At 35.0% G+C, this 27,190-nt stretch overlaps 4 protein-coding genes across 13 annotated transcripts in view; all 4 read right to left on the bottom strand.

Moving 5' to 3' along the window:
• Positions 1 to 2,877, bottom strand: LOC129895052 (membrane steroid-binding protein 2-like). The gene is made up of 2 exons (XM_055970684.1): positions 2,406 to 2,877; positions 1 to 727 (listed from the first exon to the last, which is right to left on the bottom strand). The coding sequence occupies exons 1-2, from the start codon at positions 2,714 to 2,716 to the stop codon at positions 283 to 285; spliced, it is 756 nt and encodes a 251-aa protein (XP_055826659.1). The 5' UTR covers positions 2,717 to 2,877; the 3' UTR covers positions 1 to 282.
• Positions 2,878 to 18,131: 15,254 nt separating this feature from the next.
• LOC129895310 (F-box/LRR-repeat protein At3g48880-like) lies at positions 18,132 to 19,629 on the bottom strand. The gene is made up of 2 exons (XM_055971009.1): positions 19,131 to 19,629; positions 18,132 to 18,938 (listed from the first exon to the last, which is right to left on the bottom strand). The coding sequence occupies exons 1-2, from the start codon at positions 19,487 to 19,489 to the stop codon at positions 18,467 to 18,469; spliced, it is 831 nt and encodes a 276-aa protein (XP_055826984.1). The 5' UTR covers positions 19,490 to 19,629; the 3' UTR covers positions 18,132 to 18,466.
• On the bottom strand, positions 19,579 to 21,953 carry LOC129894584 (F-box/LRR-repeat protein At3g48880-like). The gene is made up of 4 exons (XM_055970281.1): positions 21,932 to 21,953; positions 20,765 to 20,818; positions 20,504 to 20,558; positions 19,579 to 20,122 (listed from the first exon to the last, which is right to left on the bottom strand). The coding sequence occupies exons 1-4, from the start codon at positions 21,951 to 21,953 to the stop codon at positions 19,579 to 19,581; spliced, it is 675 nt and encodes a 224-aa protein (XP_055826256.1).
• Positions 19,986 to 27,190, bottom strand: part of LOC129895309 (F-box/LRR-repeat protein At3g48880-like) — a 30,697-nt gene continuing 23,492 nt past the window's right edge. For 3 of the 10 annotated variants that reach the window (XR_008767757.1, XR_008767758.1, XR_008767752.1), the window contains 3 exons: positions 23,875 to 23,961; positions 23,535 to 23,601; positions 21,908 to 22,667 (listed from right to left, as the gene is read on the bottom strand). The gene's annotated coding sequence lies outside the window, so the exon portion shown is untranslated. Of the gene's footprint in view, positions 20,123 to 20,503; positions 20,819 to 21,907; positions 22,668 to 23,478; positions 23,602 to 23,874; positions 23,962 to 27,190 lie in introns of those variants that run through there. The other 7 variants (XR_008767755.1, XR_008767759.1, XR_008767753.1 and 4 more) reach the window with 7 other exon arrangements.

Here is a 27,190-nt window from a genome sequence, read left to right as displayed (position 1 = left end):
TGAGGGAGAATAACAACCACTTGCAGACATATAGGTAAACTTTACTGATAGGTTATCAAGTATGTGCTCTATCAATACCTACAATTGCAGGGACTAAAAGGCTTGTTCATTATTCATACACCAAACAGAAAGAGTAACTCGAATACCTAAGGAGTTTATATGCTAGAATCAACATTCATCTGACACGAGATAATACACATATCTTCACAAAGCCATGTTTTTGTATCTCCAATAGAACCGTTCCCCGTAGTGCTGAGCTTGTAGATGAAAATGGTATGTCAATTAGTCCTTCTTGTCAACGTCAACGTCAGACTTGTCCACAGTTTCAGCAACAACACTTCCAGATGGACCATCTTCTGATGGCTTAGGGCTCTCTGACGCAACAGCTTCAGTTTCAGCAACAACACTTCCAGATGGACCATCTTCTGATGGCTTAGGGCTCTCTGACGCAACAGCTTCTGCTGACTTAGCTTCAGGATCGGTTGATTCAACAGATTCACCATTAACTGCACCATCACTTACTGGCACTGTCTGCTTGATGGTCCCAACCTTGACATACTTGCTCATGAATTTATACTCCCAATCTTGCAAGGCCTCAAGCTCAAATGGACTAAGGCCAGAGATATCACCAGTGAGATCTTTTTCCTCAAAGGACATCTTGGCGAGAGCTCTACTAGCATCCTTTCCAGCAAATAATGCATAAGGTCCTCCAGGTCCATAGAACATTCTGCAGAAAAAGTAAACAGATTTATACACGAATATACGGTGCAAGATCATAGCATTTAAGTGAGCTACTGAAACAATAATAGACCCTTAGCAGTTAAAACCGATAAGACCATTTTTTTTATAGGTAAAGTTGATGAAGATGCTTTTTTTAAATGCCGGTGATGTACGGGCCAACTTGTACGTGCCTCAACGTTCTACAGGGCACCTACTATCTCCCATCAATAAAAGTACCAGATAAATCTACTCATCAAGGCCAGGATCAAGATATTTAGGAATACAATAAGGGATAGGAATTCATTCAAACTCAATTCGGGGTATTTGATCCACCAAGAACATAATCCTGGACCAATTTAATGTATATTCAGACTGACAGGATCATATATGAAAACCATTTGACATTAAATTCTTAAAACATATCATCTTTGTGCTGAAACAAGGACTAGTTATTATTTTTTTTTGATAGAACGACAAGTTATTGAATTAAGATTACCAAATCCAAGATTTATTGAAGTAGCGAAATCAACATTTCTAAGTGAAAATATATAGTCCAAACTGGAGATTGGATGAAATGCTTCACGGAGACAAACCAAGTTCACCAGACATAACAAAGTCCCATAAATCCTAAACAGAAACTCATTCATAAAAAAGCCTGCTTGATCGCAATCCAAAGGATGATTATGATTTCTCTACCTGCTTGAATTAAAATTGGGAAATATAAGTCACTCTAGAGAGAATCACATAAAAGTCGGAGTGCTCCAAGAAAAAGTCACGGACAAGTCAAGACTGCTTTAAGTCCTCGATCCTAATGAATACCTGGCTGGCAGACCTATACACTTAAACAGCCGTTGGATAATCCTTGCAAAAAGAACTCTTTAACTAGAATATTATTCCAATTGTCGCACCTATACACTAAAGAGAAAACACATTGATGTTTTTTTTTTCCAATAAGAATGGTGTCAGGGCCAGCTCATCCTCACCTACTATTCCATCAGATAACTACTACCTCTCACTAGCACCGCTACCATATAACTTGCCCACCAAGGCCTAGGCATATGGAAAGAAATCACCTAGAATTGAATTTGAACCCTGATCTTCCATGATTTTCTTCCATTTCACTGAAACTATGGCATACCATTGAGTGTTACTGATAGTCACTCCTACACACTAAGTCAATATTTCCAGTATTCAACCAACGCCCATGCCTTTGCCTCTCTATCTTTATGAGTTCTCCTCAGACCCCACTTATGGGATTATACCGAGTATGTTGTTGTTGTTGGCCAATTCCCATGCCGAATCCAATACTCGTGTAAATAGCAAATTTCAGAGTCTGAAAACTTCAGCAAAGTTAATTTTTTATCCCCACAAATAAAAAGGCATAAAACAGTTCAAGGAAACGAAAAGGAAGATCGATTCTACATCACTAACTCTTTTTCTCTACCAAAAGTAGCCCAACTTTTACATAAAGCTTAAAACTTTCCGCAATCCCGAAGGTAAAACACCAAAACGAACAAAACAAGAACTGAAACAATCCACAACTAATACCTAACAATACCAAAATTCAAAGTCAAAGCTTCACATAAAAAGTTTTAAAAAAAAGATGAAAATTAAAAATTCCGCCGAACAAACACTTACCCAGAACACAAAACAGCTTTAAAACACTTATAAACCAAGAAAATTACCTGCTCTGCGAAACATCATAGATCTGACCCTTGATAGCCATCAACAAAGGCTTTTTTGAATCAGACCCATCATACTGCTTCAACTCCTGCTCCGAAATCTCTCCAAGTTGAACTGGTGGTGGCAGAGGCTGCATCTGTTCCTCGAAATCTCTTGGCCTCTGTTGATGACGATGATCAGGTGAACCAAACAACTCCGATACAACATAGTAGAAAGCAAGTGCTAATGCAATCAGTGTAAAAAAAGTTGTCGGAGCAAGACCTGTGTATGCTGTAATAGAATCTTTCAATGTTTCCCATAGTTCTACAGCCATAATTGGTGAAGAAGAAAGAAGAAGAAATTTGTGAATCTCTGCTTCTACTGTTGGGCGAGATAAACAAAGAGGTTTCTTGATTTGTGAATTGGGTGAGTAAGGACTGTCTGTTTGTTTGTTTGCTTTTTTTAGTCATAATTTTCTTGTGCTGTGCGGACCAGTTGAGCCGTTCATTTTGGACATTTTGCCCTTTCGTTTGACCCATTTTTATTTATTTTTTAATTAGTCATTTGGTGTTTGATACTTATATTAGAGCCCTATTTCAATTATTTATCCTTTATTTTTATCCTTTTACATTAAATAAAAAATTAAATGATCAAAAATATCAAAATAACAAATAATTCGCGAAACTTAAATTTATATTTTTGTGTTATAATATCCTATAAACCTAAATGGTTTGATATAGAACGTCATTTAATTCATATCAAACTTTGTTGACAACCAATATATCCTCTGTCGTCATTGTGGCATGAAAATTGAAAAAAAATTGTTTACGAAAAATAATTGCCTAACGATTAGTTTTCGTGTAATTTACAACTTCAGTAAGTTAATTAATTTAGGTTTTACAGTAGAGGTTTTTGAATTTACACATTACGATACTCTAAGATAAAATAAGATAGAATTTGAAATATATTTAAATGTTGCACTTTTATTGAGCTTCAACACTATATCGTAGTAAATAGACTCAATATGTTAAAAAAAAAACGTAAACTATTACTAACATTTTTCAGTTTCATATTTAAAATATTAAGTATTTTTGTTACCTCCTGAACTATAATTTTCTTTATATTGAAAATTCCCTAGTTGAATGTATGAAAAAATATTGGGATAACTTGATGAGAATAGTGTGTGAGATTAAAAAAAAAATAAGTTCACTTGACATAATTAGTCCACGGTAGTTCAAGGTGTTTAGAGAACATTTTATCATTTAGGTATGAAACTAGCGAAATGATAATAATTTGTGGAAGATTTTAACCTAATTCATTCTAAAGTAAAAAATAAATAAATTCACATATACTGTCACTTGAAACTCTTTAAGGAGCTTTTGAAGTATAATATTCACATAACATATCGTATTCCTTGTTGACACCAATTTTGACTTTCCACAACGCAAATTAGCTATCAAGTTTCTTTAAAATTTTGAAGTATCTTTAAATAAATTTTATTTTTAACTAAATAGAATGATATTTAGGTTAGTTTAATTATAGTTTGTATTTTAAAAAAATTTCGTTTTTTTCTAAAAAAAAAAACACTCAAACTCCCACATCGAAAATTAGAAGGAAATTTGTAGTTTTTGAAGCCTATATAAAGACTTATATTCTTATTAAGAAGGGAGAAGGGGGAGGTTTTTTTTAGCCGCCCCAAAGTTAGAAATTTTCTTAACTTGGCTAGGATTTTGGACTCTTGTCCCCAGCTTAAAAGTTATGAAAATTTCTAGCTTTTAATCTATATTTTTCTTCAAGAAAAATAGGAGATTGAAGTCAAAATTTAGGCTAAGAACAGTGTTCTTATAACGTCGAACCCACGAAGGTTCGAGTCTAAATTTTTAATCTTTTTTTTTTTTTGTAGATTGGAGTTTCATCAAGCTCTTGGGTGGTGGTGAAGTTGTCTTCCGCTCATCGTCTTCATTCTTGTTGCCCGAAAAGAGATTGGAGTTTCATCAAACTCTTGGGTGGTGGTGAAGTTGTCTTCCGCTCATCGTCTTCAGTCTTGTTGCCCGGAAAGAGGTAAAATATTTCTCAGCTTTATTCTATTTAATTATTTCATGTTTTATATTTAGTTGATTCGTAGTCTTATTTTTTTAGTTAGTATGTATATAAGAATAATTAGATTAATGATATAAATTTGTTATAGTTAGCATGTGTTATGATTAATTAGCTAGAATATGTTAGGATTATTTCATGAAAGCACTTAGTTTTATTCATTATTTTTCCAAGTAGTTTGACACTATTATTATTATTATTATTATTATTATTGTTGTTGTTGTTGTTGTTGTTGTTCTTCTTATTATTGTTGTTGTTGATTACTATTATTATTATTATTATTATTATTATTATTATTATTATTATTATTATTATTATTATTATTGTTGTTGTTGTTGTTGTTATTATTATCGTTGTTCTCATTATTGTTGTTCTTCTTATTGTTGTTGTTGTTCTTGTTATTATTCTTGTTATTCTAATTATTGTTGTTCTTCTTATTGTTGTTGTTATTATTATTATTGTTGTTCTTATTATTTATTGTTGTTCTTCTTATTGTTGTTCATGTATTATTTATTATATTTATATTGATTCAGATTGTAATAATTTAGTTACTTATGTCAGTTATGTTTTCTTAGATATTAATTTTAATTTATTTTAACCTAATTAGATTCCCCTAAAGATAAACCAATTCATGTTAATTTTACTCTTTAAATGATTTTCTACCTTTCCTTAGTTATTTGATAAACTTTTACTTTTTTTTATATACATCTATATTATTTTCAATGTTTAAGTTTAATCATTTTTTCTAAAAAATAATTCCAAAGTCTTCCGTTTCCTTTTAAATTAATATTTCCCAAAGTTAGTCAAATAAATTTTAAATCGTTGGATAACCGCATGTTAACGGCTATTTTAAGTGCTAAAACCTTCTTAAAATAGTAATATGAACCGCGTACCTTTTTCTCTAAATTTTTAAGACTTAAATCTGTTAGAGTCTTTTAAATTAAGTTTTCTTAATTTCTTTAAAAAATTAAGTGGCGACTCCTCTTTTACTAAAATTGATTTTTTCTTATAAAGATGAAATTAATTTTACACTTTGTCCATTTTTCGACATAACATTCCTCCAAAGAGTTTAGATATAAAATTCACAAGACAATGTAGAAGAACAATAACAAGTTTGATCATTTTTCATCTTCTTTTAATTGTTTTTCAATAAAATATTTTTGATGAGTAACAATTTATGTTTGACTATATTAATTTTAAAAAGCACTTTTGAACAGCAGTTAGCATTTGATCAAACTTTTAAGAAATGCTTGTAAGTATATTTTCTTCAAAGAGCATCTTCTAGAAAAAATTACTTTTTTCAGCTTCTGAAGAAAAACTTTTCTACTAAAATACTGTGCCGAACACCTCACCTTTTTTTTGGTTGAAAAATAAGCACTATTCATCTACTAAAAGCTTAAAATTACAATATTCTTGCCAATACATATGTAAATGGATAAAGAATCTAGTGTGTGCTACGAAAACGCAAAAACAAAAAGCATAAGATCATAGAAACACGAAGAACATGACAACCACACTGTCAAAGAGAATAGACACAACACGGAAATAGCAGTACGAGGTTTTACTGTGTTTCATACACACAAGTTTTACACATTTTACTGCACCTTCAACTCATGAAGCAAAACATTCTTAAAGTTAACAAATTGCAAGAGATTTCACCTCATCCACTTTCCAGAGGTCTTCATACTTATACCACCTCATGAACCCTTCATCATTTCGAGTGTGCTGACACGTGATGCATGAGTCACTATGCAGGTTAAGAATTCGCGTAACCTAGACGCTTTTTTGAGAATTGATTCATCAAGCTCGGTCAGAATTTAAGTCAAACATAAAATTTCTATACCATCCCAATCACACTCGTTCATCAACTTAGCTCTCTAATCCCCGAACCTTTATTTTACTTGACAAATATAATTAGTGATCTATATTACCAGACTTGTAGTATATAGAACATTTCATAGTTACCAAGTATAAACACTACAATACCACAACAACAACAATTCAGTGAAATCCCACAACGTGAGATTTGGGGAGGGTAAAGTGTACGCAGACCTTACTCCTACCAAGGTAGGACGGTTATTTCCGAAAGACCATCGGCTCAATAAAAGCATAAAAAGAGGTTAGATAAGGCTAAGAAGTTCAAAGCGATATGGGAAAGCAAATAACGAGAGCGACACAGATAAAATAGAGTAATCAAATTACAGAAAGTAATAGATAATAACAGAAATCAGAGCACAAGAAATTATAGTGCGCTAATGCGCCTACTAATAAGAGAGAATAACGAGACTATGTACTAGCCTTCTACCCTAATGTGGGTCCTCCACACTCTCCTATCTAAGGTCATGTCTTCGGTAAGCTTTAGTTGCGCCATATCCTGTCTAATCACATCTCCCCAATATTTCTTCGGCCTACCCCTACCTCTTCTGAAACCATCCATGGCCAACCTCTCACACCTCCGCACTGGGGCATCTGTGTCTTTCCTCTTCACATGCCCAAACCATCTCAGTTGCATTTCCCACATCTTGTCTTCCACCGAGGCCACTTCTACCTTGTCCCGAATAGCCTCGTTTCTAATCTTGTCGCTCCTGGTATGCCCATACATTCATCTCAACATTCTAATCTCGGCAACTTTCATCTTTTGAATGTGAAAGACCTTAACTGGCCAACACTCCGCCCCATATAACATACAATACCACATCAATAGCAAATCATTTTCATCCCATTCTTAATCAGTGGTGTAGGTTTCGGAAAGGATGTTCATATTTATATATACATTCAAAATAACAATTTTCGAAGATCGATTTTTAAAAAATGACCTCTTTTATTCAATAAAAAATAAACTTGAAGAATATATATAAAGATAAATTAAACAGTATTAAACCAACCAGCAGCAATACTCCAGTTATAAAAATGCATACCATTAAGCGCTATTAAACATCAAACATGACACTAAATTTTTTGAAACCAATAGAAAAAATAATAAGATTCGCTTATTTACAAAATTAAATGAGGGAAAAAAGAGTTAGAGCCCGTTTGGATGGGCTTAAAAAAAGTAACTTTTATGTATGAAGTGCTTTTAGAAGTTTAAAGTGCTGAAAGTTATTTTTATAAATAAGCAGTTGAGTGTTTGGATAAAAGTGCTTAAATGAGGAAAATTATGTGAATTTTTGGGTTAAAAGAATAAAAATGGTAGTTTGGGAATTTAATTAAAATATAAGGGATATAAAAGTAATTTTCATGGTCAAAGAAAATGACTTTAAGCACTTAACAAAAAAAAAGTTAGGAATCCTAACTTTTCATTTTTGACTGACTTTAAGAACTTTCTGGCTTAAAGTTAGCATTAGACAAACACGTCCAAAAGCTGAAAAGAGGCTTTAAGTTGGTTTTTGCAAGATAGTCAAAACGCGTTTTGAACGCGTAGTCAAAAAAGGAACAAAACGCGTTTTGAACGCGTAATCAAAAAAGGAACAAAACGCGTTTTGAACGCGTAGTCAAAAAGGGAGGTTCAATACGCGAATTTTACGCGTTTCTAGTTTCCTATAAATAGAAGACCTCTTGCCCTCATTTATCCCATCCCAGAAAGAGAGAGTAAGAATACAAAGAGAGTTATACACCAAGATAAATATTGTAGTCTTGAGTGTCCTCTTTAGTAGTTGTTCCTTTTACAAGAGAGAAATGTTAATTGTTGTTTTCTCCTTGTAATTGAGAGCTGTGTACTCTATATTAAATAGTGAGATCCTTCTACCCCGTGGTTTTTCCCTTCTATCATTTAGAGGGTTTCCACGTAAAATTCTCGTGTCCAATTTATTTTCAATATTTTCATCATATAAAACTTTAGTTGTGGTGCTTTCTCCCCCCAACAGTGGTATCTGAATATTTTTGCGAACAATCGTGACAAACAGTACTATTCACGTGAACAGTATTATTTAGTTGTGGTGCTTCCTCCCCCCAACAGTGGTATCAGAGCCCTCGGTTATTCTGTCTGTTTTATGCGAAAGTACTATTTGTGAATAGTAAATTTGGTGAACAGTACTATTCACGTGAATAGTAAATTTCGATGACGGTACAGTTTGTCACGATTGTTCGCAAAAATATTCAGAAACGATCTAGAAGGGTGTGAAACAAATAACAATGTCGAGTACAACAAAGTTTGATGTTGAAAAATTCAATGGGACTAATTTCTCATTGTGGAAAATGAAAATAAAAGCGATACTGAGAAAAGACAATTGCTTAGCTGCAATTGAAGGCAGGCCCACAGACTTTGTTGATGACAACAAGTGGAACGACATAGACAGCAACGCAGTTGCTGATCTACATTTGGCACTAGCTGATCAAGTATTGTCTAGTGTAGCGGAAAAGCGGACGGCGAAGGAAATATGGGATACTCTTACGGGGTTGTATGAGGCCAAGTCTTTGCATAATAAAATCTTCTTAAAAAGAAGATTGTATACTCTTCGAATGGCAGAATCCATGTCAGTTACTGAACACATCAATACTTTGAATACTCTGTTTTCGCAACTTACAACAATGGGTTGCAAAATAGAGGGGACTGAACGTGCGGAGCTTCTACTTCAAAGTCTGCCTGACGAACAATATAGACAGTCTAGTTTTCGATGAAATTGCAGCCGCTGTCTTGGAAGAAGAAAATAGGCGCAAAAATAAGGAAGACAGACAAGCAAGTTCGCAGCAAGCTGAAGCTTTGATGATGGTGAGAGGAAGACCAACGGAACGTGGCCCCAGTGGGAGTCACAATCATGGCAGATCTCAATCAAGAAGTAAGAAGAATATCAAGTGCTACAATTGTGGCAAGAAAGGCCACTTCAAAAAAGATTGTCGGTTCAAGAAGAAGAGTGAAAACCCTGAGCCATCAAATGCTCAAGGGAATGTTGCATGTACCTCAGATGATGGCGATATTTTATGTAGTGAGGCAATATCAAATAATAAAGGCAGAAAACGTTTCACTGATGTCTGGATCATGGACACAGGAGCAACATGGCACATGACTTCCAGGAGAGAATGGTTCCATCAATATAATCCTATCTCAGGAGGGTCTGTGTTCATGGGAAACGATCATGCTTTGGATGTTATTGGTATTGGGTCCATCAAAATAAAGATGTATGATGGCACGGTTCGCACCATCCAGGAGGTACGACATGTAAAAGACTTGAAGAAGAATCTATTGTCTTTAGGACAACTAGATGATAATGGATGTTCATATAAGACTCATGGTGGAGTCATGAGAAAATCCAAAGGAGCGCTTGTAGTGATGAAAGCAGAAAAACTTGTTGCAAATCTATATGTGCTTAAAGATGAAACACACCAAGAAGGAGAAGCATCAACCGTGTCAGCAAGTTCATTTGAAGAATCAACGATGATATGACATCGTAAACTTGGCCATATGTCGGAATGAGGTTTGAAGATTCTTGCTGAGCAAAAACTTCTTCCAGGGCTCAAAAAGGTTTTACTACCCTTTTGTGAGCATTGTGTTACCAGTAAGCAAAATAGACTGAAGTTTAGCAGTTCCTCTGCTAAAAACAAGGAAATACTAGATCTGGTTCACTCTGATGTCTGGCAAGCACCGGTGGAGTCTCTAGGAGGAGCGAAATATTTCGTGTCATTCATCGATAATTACTCCAGGAGAAGTTGGGTGTATCCAATCAAGAGGAAGGCAGATGTTTTTCCAGTTTTCAAAGAGTTCAAAGCGCGGGTGGAACTTGAATCTGAGAAAAAGATCAAGTGTTTGAGGACAGATAATGGAGGAGAATACACTGGTGATGAATTTAATAACTTCTGTAAACAAGAAGGTATTAAACGGCAGTTCACGGTGGCATATACTCCACAACAAAATGGAGTAGCAGAGCGAATGAACAGAACCTTGTTGGAACGGACAAGAGCTATGTTGGCAACTACAGGGTTGGAAAAACCATTCTGGGCAGAAGCAGTCAAAACCGCCTGTTATGTGATCAATCGGTCACCATCAACCGCAATTGATCTGAAAACGCCAATGGAGATGTGGACAGGAAAACCAGCTGATTATTCTCGCTTACATATATTCGGATGTCCTGCTTATGTTATGTACAACACCCAAGAAAAATTGAAGTTGGATCCAAAATCCAGGGAATGCATTTTCTTAGGGTATGCTGATGGAGTCAAGGGGTATCGCTTGTGGGATCCCACAGCCCGCAAGGTGGTAATCAGCAGGGATGTTGTATTTGTTGAAAACAAGATACAAGCAAAAGAAGGTAGCACTTCAAAAGAAAAATCAGAGACTACTACAATTGAAGTTGAAGAAATAGAAGAAGTTCCAGTTTCTTCTGAAGCAGCACCAGAGCACGAAGAACAAGAGCAAGCTGAGATCGAAACTCCAGAAGTTCGACGGTCAACTAGGGAGAGAAGAGAACCAGCTTGGCACTCAGATTATTCTATGGAGAGTAATATTGCATACTGTCTATTAACAGAAGATGGAGAGCCTTCAACCTTTCAAGAAGCTATGAAAGGCCAAGAATCATCTTTGTGGATGGCAGCAATGCAAGAAGAAATTGAAGCTCTTCATAAAAATAAAACATGGGATCTTGTTCAATTACCACAAGGAAGGAAGGCCATTGGAAATAAATGGGTCTACAAGATCAAACGCAATGGTAATGATCAAGTGGAGAAGTATCGTGCAAGATTGGTGGTGAAAGGATTCGCTCAGAAAGAAGGTATAGACTTCAATGAGATATTTTCTCCAGTGGTTCGACTCACAACAATTCGAGTGGTCCTGGCGATGTGTGCTACATTTGACTTGTACTTGGAGCAGTTAGATGTCAAAACTGCATTTCTTCATGGAGAACTTGAAGAAGAAATTTATATGCTCCAACCAGAAGGTTTTGAAGAACAGGGAAAAGAGAACTTGGTTTGCAGGTTGAACAAATCTCTATACGGTCTCAAACAGGCGCCGAGATGTTGGTATAAGAGATTTGATTCCTTCATTATAAGCCTTGGATACAACAGACATAGTTCAGATCCTTGTGTTTATTACAAGAGATTTGGTGATGAAGATTTTGTTATTTTGCTGTTGTATGTTGACGACATGTTGGTAGCAGGCCCCAACAAAGATCGTCTCACAAATTTAAAGGCACAATTTGCTAGGGAGTTTGAAATGAAGGACTTGGGACCAGCAAACAAGATTCTAGGGATGCAAATTCACCGAGACAGAAATAATAGGAAGATTTGGCTTTCTCAAAAGAACTACTTGAAGAAAATCTTGAGACGCTTCAAGATGCAAGACTGTAAGTCAATTTCTACCCCACTTCCTATTAATTTCAAGTTATCCTCAAGTATGTGTCCTAGCAATGAAGCAGAGAGGATGGAGATGTCTCGAGTACCGTATGCATCAGCAGTGGGAAGTTTAATGTTCGCTATGGTATGTACAAGACCTGACATTGCACAAGCAGCGGGAGTGGTTAGTCGATACATGGCTAATCCTGGTAGAGAGCATTGGAATACTGTTAAGAGGATCCTGAGATACATCAAGGGTACCTCAGATGTTACAATGTGTTATGGAGGATCAGACTTTACTGTTAAAGGTTATGTTGATTCAGATTATGCAGGTGATCTTGATAAAAGCAAGTCCACCACAGGTTATGTGTTTACTCTTGCTGGAGGAGCTGTAAGCTGGGTTTCAAAACTGCAATCTATCGTGGCTACATCTACGACGGAAGCAGAATATGTAGCAGCTACACAAGCTAGCAAATAAGCAATATGGATGCAGATGTTACTGGAGGAGCTCGGGCACAAACAAGAGAAGATTGCTTTGTTTTGTGACAGTCAGAGCGCTTTGCATCTTGCAAAGAATCCGGCATTTCATTCAAGGACAAAGCACATACGAGTTCAGTATCACTTTGTTCGTGAGAAGGTGGAAGTAGGCAGTGTGGATATTCAGAAAATTCACACCAATGACAACCTGGCAGATATGTTTACGAAGTCGATCAACAGTAACAAGTTCATATGGTGTCGATCTTCTATTGGCCTAGCAGAAACGTAACATTGCAGTAATTGGGTAGAAAGGATGGTGTGAAGACTTAATTAATTCTCAATTAAATCTTCAAGTGGGAGAATGCAAGATAGTCAAAACGCGTTTTGAACGCGTAGTCAAAAAAGGAACAAAACGCGTTTTGAACGCGTAGTCAAAAAAGGAACAAAACGCGTTTTGAACGCGTAGTCAAAAAGGGAGGTTCAATATGCGGATTTTACGCGTTTTTAGTTTCCTATAAATAGAAGACCTCTTGCCCTCATTTATCCCATCCCAGAAAGAGAGAGTAAGAATACAAAGAGAGTTATACACCAAGATAAATATTGTAGTCTTGAGTGTCCTCTTTAGTAGTTGTTCCTTTTACAAGAGAGAAATGTTAATTGTTGTTTTCTCCTTGTAATTGAGAGTTGTGTACTCCATATTAAATAGTGAGATCCTTCTACCCCGTGGTTTTTCCCTTCTATCATTTAGAGGGTTTCCACGTAAAATTCTCGTGTCCAATTTATTTTCAATATTTTCATCATATCAAACTTTAGTTGTGGTGCTTCCTCCCCCCAACAGTTTTGACCAACTTAAAGCCAATCCAAACGGGCTCTTAAAGACAAATTGAAGGAAAAAACGGGGATATTCTTGCAGAAATTAAAAAGTAGGCCACTGGAATCAAACCCGAGAGAAATGAGTAGAAGGTATTTTTTAAGTCCCAAATTTAAAATTAGTGATATTGACATGGTCAAATGTAATTAAATGAAAAGTGGATCTGATTAGAGTAATTAAAAACTTTCAAATGTATATTAGAAATTTGAAATTTTAAAAAGTGTTTCCTCCTAGTTCAAATTTTGAAACTTTCCCTTTTTTCATTATCTTTCAATCTTACTTTTTTTTTCTTTCTCTCTCTTTGAAACTTTTCCCTTTTTCATTACCTTTCAATAATTGTTTGAGTTGCTACAACAACTGTTGAAATTGTTACAACACCTTATTCATAGTTGCTGTAATAACTTCGACAGTTGTTTTTTTTTTGATAGAAAATGAGAAGAAGATGGTGGTGTTGATGGCGATGGTGAGTGAGGAAGTGATGATTATTGTGGCAGTGATGATGAAGTAGGAGGTGATGATTATTACAGCGGTGGTGGCGACGGAGGATGAAAAGATGGTGGCGTCGATGGTGGTAGAGGAGGAGGAGAAAAATAAGATAGTGATGATAGTGGAAGAGGAAGAGAAGGAGGTGGTGATAGTAGCGAAGGAGAAGATGGTGACGACGATGGTAAAAAGGGTGGAAATGACGGTAATGGCAGAAGGGCTGGGGATGGCAGTGGCGGTATAGAAGGGGTGGGAAGGGGGAGGACCTTAGTATAAATAATAAAATTTAAAGATTTTAAAATTAATGTCATTAACGTTAATTTTAAAAGTGTTATCTTTACTCAATAATGAAAATTCGTGTTACTTTTTCTTAGCTTTTGAACTCTGTTTTCACCTTTAATCACTTTTCTCATCAAACCTGGACAACTGCTTTGCGGAGCATTAAGAGCAAAGATTTGACCGCTGCCTAGAGTATTCAAACTGGTAAATATAATCTATAAAGATAATTTTTTACCTATTTATTTGGTATAATTTTCGAATAAAGGATGTTCGCCTAGCCACTCTCGAGACACTGCGACTTTGCCCCTGCTCTAAATGCATCGTCATGAGCTCACACAATAGTAAATAAAGTGTATACACATACTAAGAGACTTATTTATGTCTAACAGCCATGACCTGCAGGAGATCAACTTCGTCCACACATCGTACCTGCGTGATAGACACAACCATTCGTTCGGCAGTTACCGAACTACTCATCACTATAAGGCCCATGTTATCCTTACCACTCTCACACACAACTTTGGCCATTCCATATCCAGCTGACAAAACAAATTGTGTGAAGGATTGAGGATTTCTGTATCACTCATCTTCTCCAATTCTCTGAAAGATATACCTCTGTTCGTCCTACATCGATTATTGTTGTATCCTACACTGGAAGAAGTATCGTCTAACAAGAATAATTAATCATTGGAAGAGAAATCCCTTCACCGCAATTGCAACTCTCAAATGGGTAAGCCTCTCACCTATGTCCCTCATGCTATGTGTGGTGATACAATTGTTGCTCAAGTTGAAAAAGAAGATATACGTGAACAAAAGGATTATTGAAGTACATATCTAATTGGATATCTTTTGGGTGACACTCCGTATGTGAAATATATGGAGAATTATGTGGTGAATGTTAGGATTTAGTAGCCAAACTCAGAATCTTGGAAAGTGATTAAACGTGACAAAAAAATTTTAAAATTAAGAAAAATCGACTAAGTCTTAATCATTGAGCAGATGTGACAATTTTAAGATTAGTATTAATGATACTAATTTTAAAACTCTCAAATTTTATTATTTATACAAAGACCCTATTTTTTCATACCCACCACATCCCCTCTCCCTCCCATTCTGCGGTCACTGATATTTCTATCCCTTCTACCGTTGTCTCACCGCCGTCACCACCACCTTCTCCACCATTACTACCACCACCATATTTTTCTCCTCTTCTAACGCTACCACCACCTCTTCGTCTTGCTCCTCCTTCTTCCCTATTGCCACAATAGCCATCACCTCTTCTTCCACCGTCACTATCAACATCACCGGCCTTCTCCTCTCCCACAATTACTATCTCCTTCACCAATTTCTCCTCCACCTCATTTTCTGTCAAAAAATTAAATAATTGTCAAAGTTGCTACAATAACTATGCAGAAATTGTTATAATAATTCAACAATTGTTGCAACAACTCAAACAATTAGTGAAGTTGTTGCAACAATTCTGGCAAATGTTAAAGTTGTTGTAGCAACTGCAATAATTATTGCAACAACTATCATAGTTGCTTGATTTTCTGCAGAATTTCTTGCAATGACTTAAATATTTTTTTATTTTTTAAAAAATTCTCAAAATAAAAAAAAAAATGGTTCGTAAAAAAAAAAAAGAATAACGCAATAAAAAGAATGAACGATTGCAGGAACGAAGACGGTGACAATAATGACGATGATTAAAAAAAAAAGATAGAGGAAGGGAGAAAGAAAGAAGAAGAAGATGAAGGGAGGGAGGGAGAGAGAAATCTGAAAATAAAGAAAAAGGAAGTAAAATTGAAAGATGATAAAAAAAGGAGAAAATTTTTAAAATTTAAAATAAGAGGAAATATTTTTTAAAATTTAAAAATGCTAATACACGCCCAAAAAATTTAATCACTCTAATCAGGTACATATTCCATTTAATCACATTTAATCAAGTTAATGTCACTTTTTTTAATTGAGTTTTTTTTTATCACCCGTCACTTAATTTTTTCCAGAATCTTGTACCATGAAGCTAAGTTTTTTTTTTTCTTTAATTTTTTTTATCTCGAACAATTGGTCTGTAGACAATGCTAGAGTTCTAGGTGAGAGTAATATACCCCATCTCCTTCTCAGAAGTATTGAGATCCATACCTCTATTAGAGTGCTTCACCAAGATATTGGTTATGACTGAAAGCCTAACTATTGTGCTTATTGTTAGGTCTAGTATAGAGTAAATGGGAAATGGGAACACGTATTTTGGCGAAAGACATTTTTTCTTTGTTTATAATGGAAAAAGAAGTTCAAGTGTCTAAACAATGAAATAATTTTACTTGTAATTAAAAAAGTTGAAAAAGGGGACCTCCTCATATCATCGTTGCCCGTTAAGTTTTGGCTTTGAAAAATGATCGATTCAAAGATTATATTTGGACAAAAAAATTCTTTAATCATTTAATTATTTAATTATTGATTAAATTGGCCAAATATCCAACCCAAATTGGATCTTCGCGCGACCCGATTTGATTTATTTTTTTTTGGATTTTATTTAAAATTTCAGCCCATTTTCCTTTAAGTGATTGTTATGAAAGGTTGCAAACTTTCAGAAACAGTACTTTCAAGGTTATAAATTCGTTTGATTCCTTAGATATTTTTCTTATGAATTTCTGAACTTCAAAGTCTTCTTCTTTTCCATGAATAAATTATCATGTTCTTTAATATCGTTGAGTGATTCGCTGACAATGTAATTTTAAGTATTGACACATTCTATTAACCTCGAATTCTCGAGGGAAATAATTTTCTTAAGAAAATACTATGCATTTTTCAAATTTTCTGTTCTCAGTATTTTAAAAATGCAAATTAATTAACACTGATTATGCTAAATTTGGGCATGAGCCATTATTAAGAAGAAAGACCGGAAGAAGCGATTTGAGTATCAGGAACAACTTAAGAAGAACAGGAGAACTACGAGAAGGAAGAAAGTGGTGTAAAAATTGCTTGAGAAGGACCAAGGAGAAACCCTCTTTCTTTTTTTTTTGTTCTCTTACTCAATTTTGAGAGTCCACATTGAAGCCCCGACTAAATTCGGATCATGCATTGTGTAGTCTATTCGGAGGTGAACACTCTCAGTAGGATATTCTCCATATCCAAAGTTCAAATTCGAGACTTTTATTATTCATCAGGCTCATGCCCAAATTTACCAAAGGTGAACACTCTCAGTGTGATAAATTTGAGCATGAGCATGAGCCTGATGAATATCCAATAGGCATTTAACCATAGAAATCAAATATTTTTCACTTTATTTAAAAAATTTGATGTTGAAGTTGTGTTTGGTTGTAAATTTCTCAAAGAATTGTTGATTGTTTGAATGTACTTTTTCTTCATGAAATATGAATTATACACCAATTTCTAAAAACTAACAAAACCACCAAATTTGATTACTTTAACTTGAAACATACAATCAAATCTGCTCTAAAAAAGTAATATCTCATAATGAATAGTCACATAGTATCATAAACAAAAAATGTTTCACTAATTCAAATGTCATGATTAAATTACTAACTTTCTCAGGTTATAATACATTATCATTATCCATTCTGGAAAAGTTATATGCAGTTTAGATCCTTTGATGGCTACATATAGCAGAATAATGTACTCGATAATGTAACACTTAACATGATTAAACTGAAAACCAGTTTAAGTATGTTAAGCTAACACCAAACAATATATGAAATTCTACACTTTTTAAAATTCCTTGAAAAGTGATCACTTGTCGTGCTTGAAACTCTTGCTTTATGATTAGTCCGTGAGATATGAATTTTATTATTGCATTTATTTATTTATTTTCAAATTTTACCCTATTTTTTTTTAATTTTTATACTTAAATGATTGAGCACTCCTGTTACCTCTTGGACTATAACTTCCTTTAGATTTAAGAAAATCCTCGATTGATTATATGGTAAAAGATTTGAAATACCTTGTGAAAAGACACATAAGAGATGAGAGAAGTCTAAAAATGAATCCACCGAACACAATGAGTTCATGATAGTTCAGAGATTCTATAAATATCTATTAGTTTATGTATGAAACTCACAAAACAATAATAATTTGGGAGAATTTAAAACTATTCACTCAACAAAATTTCCACGCGAGTACTGCCACTTGAAACTCTTTGGAGGAGCTTTTGAACCGTGATTTTTACATAGTATGTCATATTCATCCGGGGAATATTTTACCATGAGTTTATGGTAATTAAAGGGTGTTTATGTAAATATCCAATAATTTAGATATGAAATTCGCAAAATAGTGACAAAAGAGTGAGCTTACTATGTTTGGCAATACATATGTAAATATATACAAGTCTGTCAAAGAGAACAGACATAAAACTTACAAAAATTACAACAATGAAGTAGCATTACGCTACATGGAAGTACGGTTTATGTATGTCTATGCTACAAAGCTACTCTTCCTTTTGCCACCAAAGGTTAACAACTCAAAAGGATAATACTTGCTGCTAGCAAACTGGACACTGATTGGCGTCCATTCAAAATGACAAGGTTTTATTATGTTTCATATACACAAGTTTACACATTTTACTGGATCATTAACTCATGAAGCAATACATTCTTAAAGTTGTCAAATTGCAAGAGATCTCACCTCATCCACTTTCCAGAGGTCTTCTTCATACTTGTACCACCTCATCAGCCCTTCATCATTTCGAGTGCGCTGACACATGATGCATGAATCACTCATGCAGGTTAGGAATTTGTGTGACCTAGATGCTTTTTCGAGAATTGATTCATCAAGCTCGTCCAAGATAGTAAACAAGGCACTTTTAGATAACATCGCACACCTCACACTCAACACTTCCAAGTTTGGAAGAAATGATACCAGTGTAGATGCAAAGAGCATATCACAGCGCCACATAATCTTGAGCTCAGCGAAATTTTTGTAACTCCTTCCAATTTCCTCCAGGACATACGAAGGATTTGCTATACTAGGCATTGTCAGTGATTCAAGATATTCCCACATACGAATAGCCCTGCATATTCCTATCTTCTTTATTCTGTTCCATGAAGGCATAACAAGACGTTTTAGACATGGACGCCTGAAAAAGAGGAGATTTAATTAGCTGTCTTCTTCGTTTTCACAGTAAACTTTGCTTCACCTGAATTAGAATAATGGAAAATCATAGGGCATCTGAGATGTCAGATGCCTGAACTCTGGAATGATGCTTGCTGTCGGTTGCTTGATATAAGTTATAGTACTACAGAAAGATGAAGGTTTGTTGGGGGAATACCTCTCGGCAGTATAAGTCAACTGATCATCGCTGACATACAAATTGTAATGGAAGATTAATGTTAGTATGTTTCCACAACTGAGGTTCAAACAAATCTTCAGGAGGCTGGTCAATGTTTTATCAGACTGACAGTCCACATATACGTACGGCTCTAACGAGATTTTGATGAAATTTGATTTTAATATCGACAAGTCCAGCGTCATCCAGAGAAATTGATCAGAACAAGCCAATCGCCACACACTACAAACATGAGCAAGTCCAGCAGTCAACTCAAAAAGGTCAAAAGACTGGAGTATCTTCACCAAGATATCAATATAAAGGTCCTCCCATCTCCTTACAGAAGAATCTCCTTCTTCCATCACAAGATCATTAATCTCCTAAGTGTGGGGCATAAAAGCTCCTGTAGAAACAAGATCTTCAATGTTTTATCAGACTGACAGTCCACCTCTCACCTCATCCATTTTCCAGAATTCTTCATACTTATACAGTTATACCACCTCATCAGCCCTTCATCATTTCGAGTGCGCTGCCATGTGATGTATGAGTCATTCATGAAGGTTAGGAATTTGTGTAACCTAGACGCTTCTTCGAGAATTGATTTATCAAGCTTGGTCAGAATTTTCATTGGTGTGGGTGGAGGGTCTTCAGTAATTATGCAATGAGATATGTTGAGCACTTTCAACTTTTTTAACCCCTCCAAGATAATAACCAGAGCAGGTTTACACAACACCGTGCACCTCACACTCAACACTTCCAAGTTTGGAAGAAATGATACCAGTGTAGATGCAAACAGCATTTCACAGGGCCCCATAATCTTGAGCTCAGAAAACTTTTTGCAATTCCTTGCAATTTTCTTGATGACATCTGCAGGTTTTTCTATACTAGGCATTGTCAGTGATTCAAGATCTTTCCATATACCAATAGCACTGCGTATAGTTGGCTTTTCTAGTTTATCCCAAGCAGGCATAACAAGGCGTTTAAGCAGTGGACACCTGAAAAAGAGGAAATTTAATTAGCTGTCATATTCATTTTCACAGTAATTTTTGCTTCTCCTGAATTAGTAGGAGTTTGGCCATACATTCATTTTATTTGGAATTTATGGAGTTGGAAGTTGAAGATGGAGTCGTGTTTAGTTATACTTTTTGCAAAGAATATTTGGAATATTATTCATGCTTGAATATGCTTCTCAAATTTGAGATACAGCATCACAAGTGAAACATGAGTTGGAAAACAGGTTATAAGTTGTTTCAAATTTGAAATATAGCTTCAAGTTGGATTTGAAATTTTCATGGCCAAAAGCTGATTTTCAAATAGTGTGTAAAATTACTTGGGAAACAAGTGAATATATTTTTGATGAAGTTTGATTTTAGTACCGACAAGTCCAGCGTCTTCCAGAGAAGTTGATGAGAACAAGCCAATCGCCACGCACTACAAACATGAGCAAGTCGAGCAGACAATTCAAAAAGGTCAGAAGAGTGGAGTATCTTCATCAAGATATCATTATCAAGGTCCTCCCATCTCCTTCGTCACAAAAACTTTAATCTCCTAAACTCCTGTAGAAACAAGAAAGGTTATCAGTTCTCTAGATCCATGAAGAATATTTGAATTCCTAACGTCAAATTAATGTTGCTCACTGCCATTTGGATTCTTGTGAATATACTCAGACCATGAGGCAGAAAAGTTAAGCCCTGCAATACAAAGAAACACAGAAGAGTGTACAAATACGTTTGAGGAGTACTGGGACCCCCAAAAGTGAAGAAACTAGGAAAATCTAACTTGGAACTTAAGTTGGTCATAGAAAACGTCAGAGAACTAAGTTCTTCCTGCCATAGCTGTCGGAAGTATCACAATTTGGATAAAAATAGTCATTACCAAAAGCAAAATGATACAAAAAGGAGGATGTAACACTGATTTGCACATAAGATTCCCTAAAGAGGAAAATTCAGTGTCCTTAGCATTAGGATGGAAAAGCTGAAGACTTGTTATATATTTTGAAGAAGAAGACAAGTACACAGAGAACTGGGGAATGGGACAAGTGCCTGCTGAAAAAGATGCATATAGTTTCCAGGAATCAAATAGAAGGGAATGCAAGAACTTAATACTCATTCCTTTTATTTTACGTGAATGGGAATGAAAATAAATTATCTAACTTGATTGGTGTATTTTAGCAAAGAGTAGTTAAAAGATACTAAAGTAGTAATAGTTATAAGGTTACGTGAAAGGAAAAAAAACACCATGTCAATGTTTGACTACCATTCGTTAAATGAATTCCTAAAACTTGTCAAAGATATATAAACAATACTAGTAAGGGTACAACAATAACTATGCCTTAATCTCAAACTAGATGGGAATGGTCTGTTACTAATGACAAACATCTTATCAGTATTAAAACATTTTGTAGAAGTATGCACAGAAAACTTCTTCGGTTGATTTCATCTCATGTATTTGTTACTGCAATCATTACATGCTGTCTTATCTTCCAAGACATAACATCTGTTTTACAATAGATCAAAGATAAGTTATCTAATACACATTTTGACTGTGTCAAGCTCCTTTGGTAATTTAAGAGCCATATAAACAACTTTCTGTTGCTGCCAGAGACGGTTCTGTTGTTATCACTGTTTTGGACACTTTTGATCATTCGAATAATGGGACAGGAAAAGCATAACTTTCTCAGGTTGTCTCGCACCATCACCAAAGCAAGATAATAGTTGCAAAATATTATTTCCTATTTAGATTTAGCAACATCGAAGCGATTAGTTCATTCCACGAGTTAATATCAACAAAAAGTAATATTGTACCTGACGAAGTTGCAGAAAACATATTTGGTATATAATTAGACAGCAGATACCAAGTTGAAGTTGATAAAAAATAACTAAAGGATTTGGTGCTTTTGAATAGATAAATTAGTACCATCAACTACCAAAAACCTCTGGGTATTTTTAGTGAATTGGAAATTAACATAGATATCTAGACCAACAACTAACCAACTCAATGGTCTAATAACTTGCTTACTCAGAACTGAAATAAGGCACATATTAATTTAAAACAGTAGGTCAATGGAATACAACGGGATGTACCGTCAGTGACATGTTGGTAGAGAGAACAAAAAATATATGAAACCTATACATTTGCAGTAGTTTTTTTTGTCCTTGTTAATCAATTCAATCACCACTAATTCATTACTAATGCTTCGTGTCGTCAAACAACTGTTATAGGCTAATATGGTGGAGCGCATTGTAACTTCCTCCTTACCTTTGAGAATTAAAAGGTTACACGAAACACAAAGAACCACTGACCAATCAACAAATAATTTCTGAAAGATTGAAGAACAAAAGAAAGCAAAGCATAGAGACTGAAGTACTACTACTATTCTCAGCCAAAAAAGAATAAAAAAAGAAGTACTCACTACTTTTGGAGAATCCAACACGCACCCCTTTACATTTTTGAAGAGTCCTAGCAACATAGCTCACTACTATAGCTGAATTTGTGCAGCACACGTGGTTTGCTCAAATTACTCATAGCGCACGTGTCCTTCTGAAAAGACTCAAAGAATTAACCATTAGCAGCGATTCTATTTCCTCCTTTTATAGAAATCCATCTTTCCTTAAACCATTCTTACACTTAAATTCCAAACATCACAAAAACGCAAAGACACATTTGAGAAGACATTGAGGGATTATGACACCTAAATTTCAAAAGAACGCCCTATGTATGTCTCAAATGAACTCAAAATTGAAGACCCGCGACCTATAAAGAGGTTAAGAAGTAAGAATTAATATTATTATGTTGCAGTAATGAACCCCAACTAAGTATCTGTTGTAAGATTACAAGTACATAAAGTAACAACCATAAGATGCCTGCTGCAAGAATATAAACTGAGGGACGAAACAACCCGAAAAGTGTTACTGTGTGCTTCATGTACAAAATGTAACTTAAAGTAGAAACACGATAACTTGAACATTAAACAGGTGGAAACAAATTTCTGTATTTGGCTATAAGTTGAAGGATAAATCAATTACTTAGTAAAATTACTCTCGCCATTCAACAACAATAAAACAACTCTTTTCAACATAAACTTATTTTACTTTCCTCTCCCAGCTAAGAAAGAGCTTAAGTTTATTAATGGCAGAGTCAACCATTAGCTCTTTAAAAAAAAATGTAGAAGGGACATACATGTTCATACCACAACCAGATCATCGTATAATTATAAACTCCGAACAGAAAATAAAAAATCATAAGTGCAGTTATAGAAGAAGAAAAAAAGAGCGAACATGCACCAAAAAATAGGACATAAAAAAACCATAGCCATAGATAAAGAGAAACAAAAGAGGAAGCTTAATCTCACAACAACTCATTTAGACTATTCCACAATGAGCCCATTGAATGGAACTGGGTGAACACCTTAAGAGGAAGAGTAAATGGCACCAACAACCCAACGACAGTTGTTCCTCTTCAAAAGGCATTAAACCTGCAGAAACCAAAGAAAACCATCAAGATATATAAAATAAGACAGTCAAGAGAATGGAGCTCGATGTCGCAGTTATTTAAATGATTGTACAAACGAAGAAGTGGAAATTTGATCACCACCTATTGTTCAAAACAATTGTAATCTTACAGTAGTCAACAAAGAGAAGATCCTTTGTAGAAGCATCCATCAAATTCATGACTATCGATTCTAAAAATGGTAGCAGTGATAAAATTGTTCTAGTTGTTTCAGGAAGTGAAAATTCAAGATCATTACCTCTCTATATGAACCACCCATAGCTCTGTCAAGCAACTTTGTTGTAGTCTTCACCCGTTATTCCCCTCGAACCCCAAATAAATCTATCTGCATTTTCGAGATCAACTGAATTCTTAAAACCTAATTTTAAAATTTCTTTTGAATTCTAAAAATCCCGAGTTCAAAGTATAGGTTAAAATATCATAATCTTTAATTACTACTTATGTATATAAATGGCAAAAGTTTGTACGAACACAAAATTTGCTTACATGCAACAATTGAGGAATGCTAATTAGCTTTAGCTTTCAAATACTAACTTAGTAGGCAAATGTGTATACAACTGCACAATCTACAAGCAGAAGAGGAGAGAGTGAAGAATAGAGCATTCAACAACACATGGATTCAACAATGAAGCAGCGAAGAATGAATTGAGAAACTTACACAAAAATTGAGGATTTGAGCCTCCAATTTATATAGGATTTATTATCATGACCCTCAATTGATGAGTATTGACTTCTTCTATAGAATGGAGTGAATACCAATATCATTCTCACATTTAAGGTATAATCTTTGGCAAATTTTATTGAACCAATTTGAATTTTTGTCGAGACGTAAATGTAGCATTCACTGCTCAATCCAAGTAGAAGTACAACCAAAGCCGTGAGGGATTTGGAAACATATAAAGGAACTATATCTCTTACTGAGTGTGACACCTGGCGCCAGACACAATGTTTGATGCAAAAATTAATGGGAATATTGGGTTTTACCAGCAGGAGCAACAACATGAAGCTAAACTTAAAATTAGCAATAGAAAAAGCTATGAAGATAAAAAGAAAAGAACATATCACTATAAAAACTCCCAAAAAGGGCAAAGATCAGAGATAATAGTGTAATTTGTTTTCTTGCCAAAATTGTGTTTGAATATCTAAAATTGCACACGAAACAGCTAAATGTTATTTGATTAACCAAATTGATTTGTTAAGCCAGAATCTTAAGCTAAGTTCAGTAATGATCAGTTGTAATAGTAAGTACAGTACTTAGAGAAACTTACAGAGTTGGGGCTGGGGGAAAATGGGAAATCCAGAACAAATGAGCAGCGGCAAAAAAATCAAGCCAAAGCTTGATCAACACTTTCAAGCTATATACATTTTATTTCTATTTTCAAACATGCATGAGCAAATTACCCTTACAGTTGATGATACGCAAACCTAAGAATCCAAAGAAGAATAAAAATAGCTACCATTATAGGTCCTTTTTCAAGAGTTGGACGCATTAGGAGAAAAAAATGGGGAAGAAAAACTTACTGCAACCAAAGAATACAGCAATACTGAAGACAAATTTAAGGCGAAGCAGAGATTACAAACGATTATGAGTATCTGGCAAAGAGGAGCGAAGAGCAAAGATCGAGTGATAGAATAGATCTGGAGCATATGGTAGATTCTAGAGACTATCGATGTAAACAATGAAGAAGCAAAAAGTGGATACACATAGCACACGAAAAGTTCATTTACAGATTTACCCTTTACAACAGAAGCTGAAAAACACAAGTAATTTTAGATTAAAAATAGCACCTAAAAGCACAAAAATAGGCATGGGACTTGAGTCCCACATCGGTACTGAAATGTGTTGATGTAGGGCTTACATAACCTTGGGCTCTCCCAATTCAATAGCTAGCTTTTGGAGTGTGATTCTCTTTGAATTATACAAAGGGTATGGTACCCATCCACTATCCTTCGTACTCATGTGCCATGAATGGTGATGCAGGTATTGCCGTGTTCGCCCACATGGCCGTGGAGGACGAGAGCTTGGTGGTTTGTTATGGTTCATTGCAAGGTATGAGACTTATTAATAATTGTTATAAATTGAATGATATTATTTTATAATAGTATAGATTATAGTTTGCTTATCGCAAAATTTTATGGAATCCCCCCTCCCCCCCCCTCCTTTTCTGTGTGTGTACGGGGGGAAGGGGAAGGTCCACCTCTACTAAAGCTATCTCTTACTCAACTTTGCCACTGATGTCTATCAGTGTTATCAAAGGCGAAAAGCGCAAAAAATCTCTAAGGTCGATTGGGGCTTTAAGAGCAGAGCACAAATAAAGTGTGGCCTTTAATGAAAAAAGGTGCAAAGGGAGAAATAGATACAAATATATATGTTTAGTCCAACACCAATCATTATAAACATGAATGACAAATATATGACTAAGAAATTGAAAAAAAAGTATGATAAAGTGAAATATCAATTGTTTAGTGTCACTTCTTGAAAAGTATGATAAAGTGAAATATCAATTGTTTAGTGTCACTTCTTCAAAAGAGGCTCATTGGCAAGGAAAAGTTACCCTTAGAACCTTGATGATTACACTGAAGCGCACATAAAGCGAGGCGAAGCGCTCAACACGTTTTGAGACTCGCTTCAGGGCTTAAGCGCGCCTTTGACAACACTGATGTCTATGATTTCTCATTAAAGGTAAGATCATGAATATCTTACCTTATACAATATATCCCTCCAACCCAATATCCATATATTTTTCAATTGCCTTCTAAATAAAGTGAGGAAATTTAATTATGAAATTTTGTTAGTCTGTGCTCCTAACTTCCTTTTCATAAATTTGTAAGCTCAAATGTACTACTCTTTTACATCTCCTGGATGCTTTGAGTGAAACTTTTTACTTCATCAAAATAAATATTAAAAAATCTTTCTGATCAATCTCTCAAACTACTAATCATGTCGCTAGTGTTTGTAGGTTAGATGCCCCCAAACACAATTTTCTCTTTGTAAAAAGAAAAGGCGGAATAAACAAAGCACCATTTGCATTTAACATATGCAGGTTAAAAAAAGATGTTAAAAGCTGTAATAATTTTTCAAAAGACTCGTTTCGAGTACAACGAGAAATGAATTGTCACGATAACAAAATGATAAATCACAAGTAAATTAAAACCAATCTCAACAAAGATTTAAACTTTAAGAACAAAAAAATCTGCATTTGATCATACCAAACTAATAATTGAAATGTTGAAAACCAAGAAACAAAATTCAGACATGCATAAATACAAACATGTATGGGTAAAACTCAATTATTTCTGCGTAATCCCATCAAGTGACAAAAAGGGGGGGGGGGGGGGGGGAAGTTCCACAATTGTAAACTGAATTCTTTTAGTATCCACAACAACTTTTCTAATCAAGATCCAACTCAAATAAAAAATTAAATCGGAAAAAACCCTTAAAGAAAGAGAGAGAGATTTAGGACATGCCTTTAGAACATAGGTAAGCTATTGTGAATGGCATACAGAAGGTTGGACTACTTTGTTAATGGCATACAAAGGTTGGACTACTTCAA

The sequence above is a fragment of the Solanum dulcamara genome, chromosome 7 (genome assembly GCF_947179165.1).
Source record: "Solanum dulcamara chromosome 7, daSolDulc1.2, whole genome shotgun sequence".
NCBI classification, from domain to species: domain Eukaryota; kingdom Viridiplantae; phylum Streptophyta; class Magnoliopsida; order Solanales; family Solanaceae; genus Solanum; species Solanum dulcamara.
This window is presented reverse-complemented; position numbering and strand designations above follow the sequence as displayed.

Excerpts from the sequence above, each read along its gene's own strand:
- LOC129894584 (XM_055970281.1), bottom strand. The coding sequence starts at position 21,953 with ATGTTTTCTGCAACTTCGTCAG. Across the intron at positions 20,819-21,931 it reads GTTTTCTGCAACTTCGTCAG|GGCTTAACTTTTCTGCCTCA; the intron begins GTACAATATTAC and ends TTTGTATTGCAG. Across the intron at positions 20,559-20,764 it reads TCACAAGAATCCAAATGGCA|TGCGTGGCGATTGGCTTGTT; the intron begins GTGAGCAACATT and ends TCATGTTTGTAG.
- LOC129895052 (XM_055970684.1), bottom strand. The coding sequence starts at position 2,716 with ATGGCTGTAGAACTATGGGAAACATTGAAAGATTCTATTACAGCATAC. Across the intron at positions 728-2,405 it reads TATGATGTTTCGCAGAGCAG|AATGTTCTATGGACCTGGAG; the intron begins GTAATTTTCTTG and ends CTTTTTCTGCAG.
- LOC129895310 (XM_055971009.1), bottom strand. The coding sequence starts at position 19,489 with ATGGAAGAAGGAGATTCTTCTGTAAGGAGATGGGAGGACCTTTATATT. Across the intron at positions 18,939-19,130 it reads TTGACTTATACTGCCGAGAG|GCGTCCATGTCTAAAACGTC; the intron begins GTATTCCCCCAA and ends CCTCTTTTTCAG.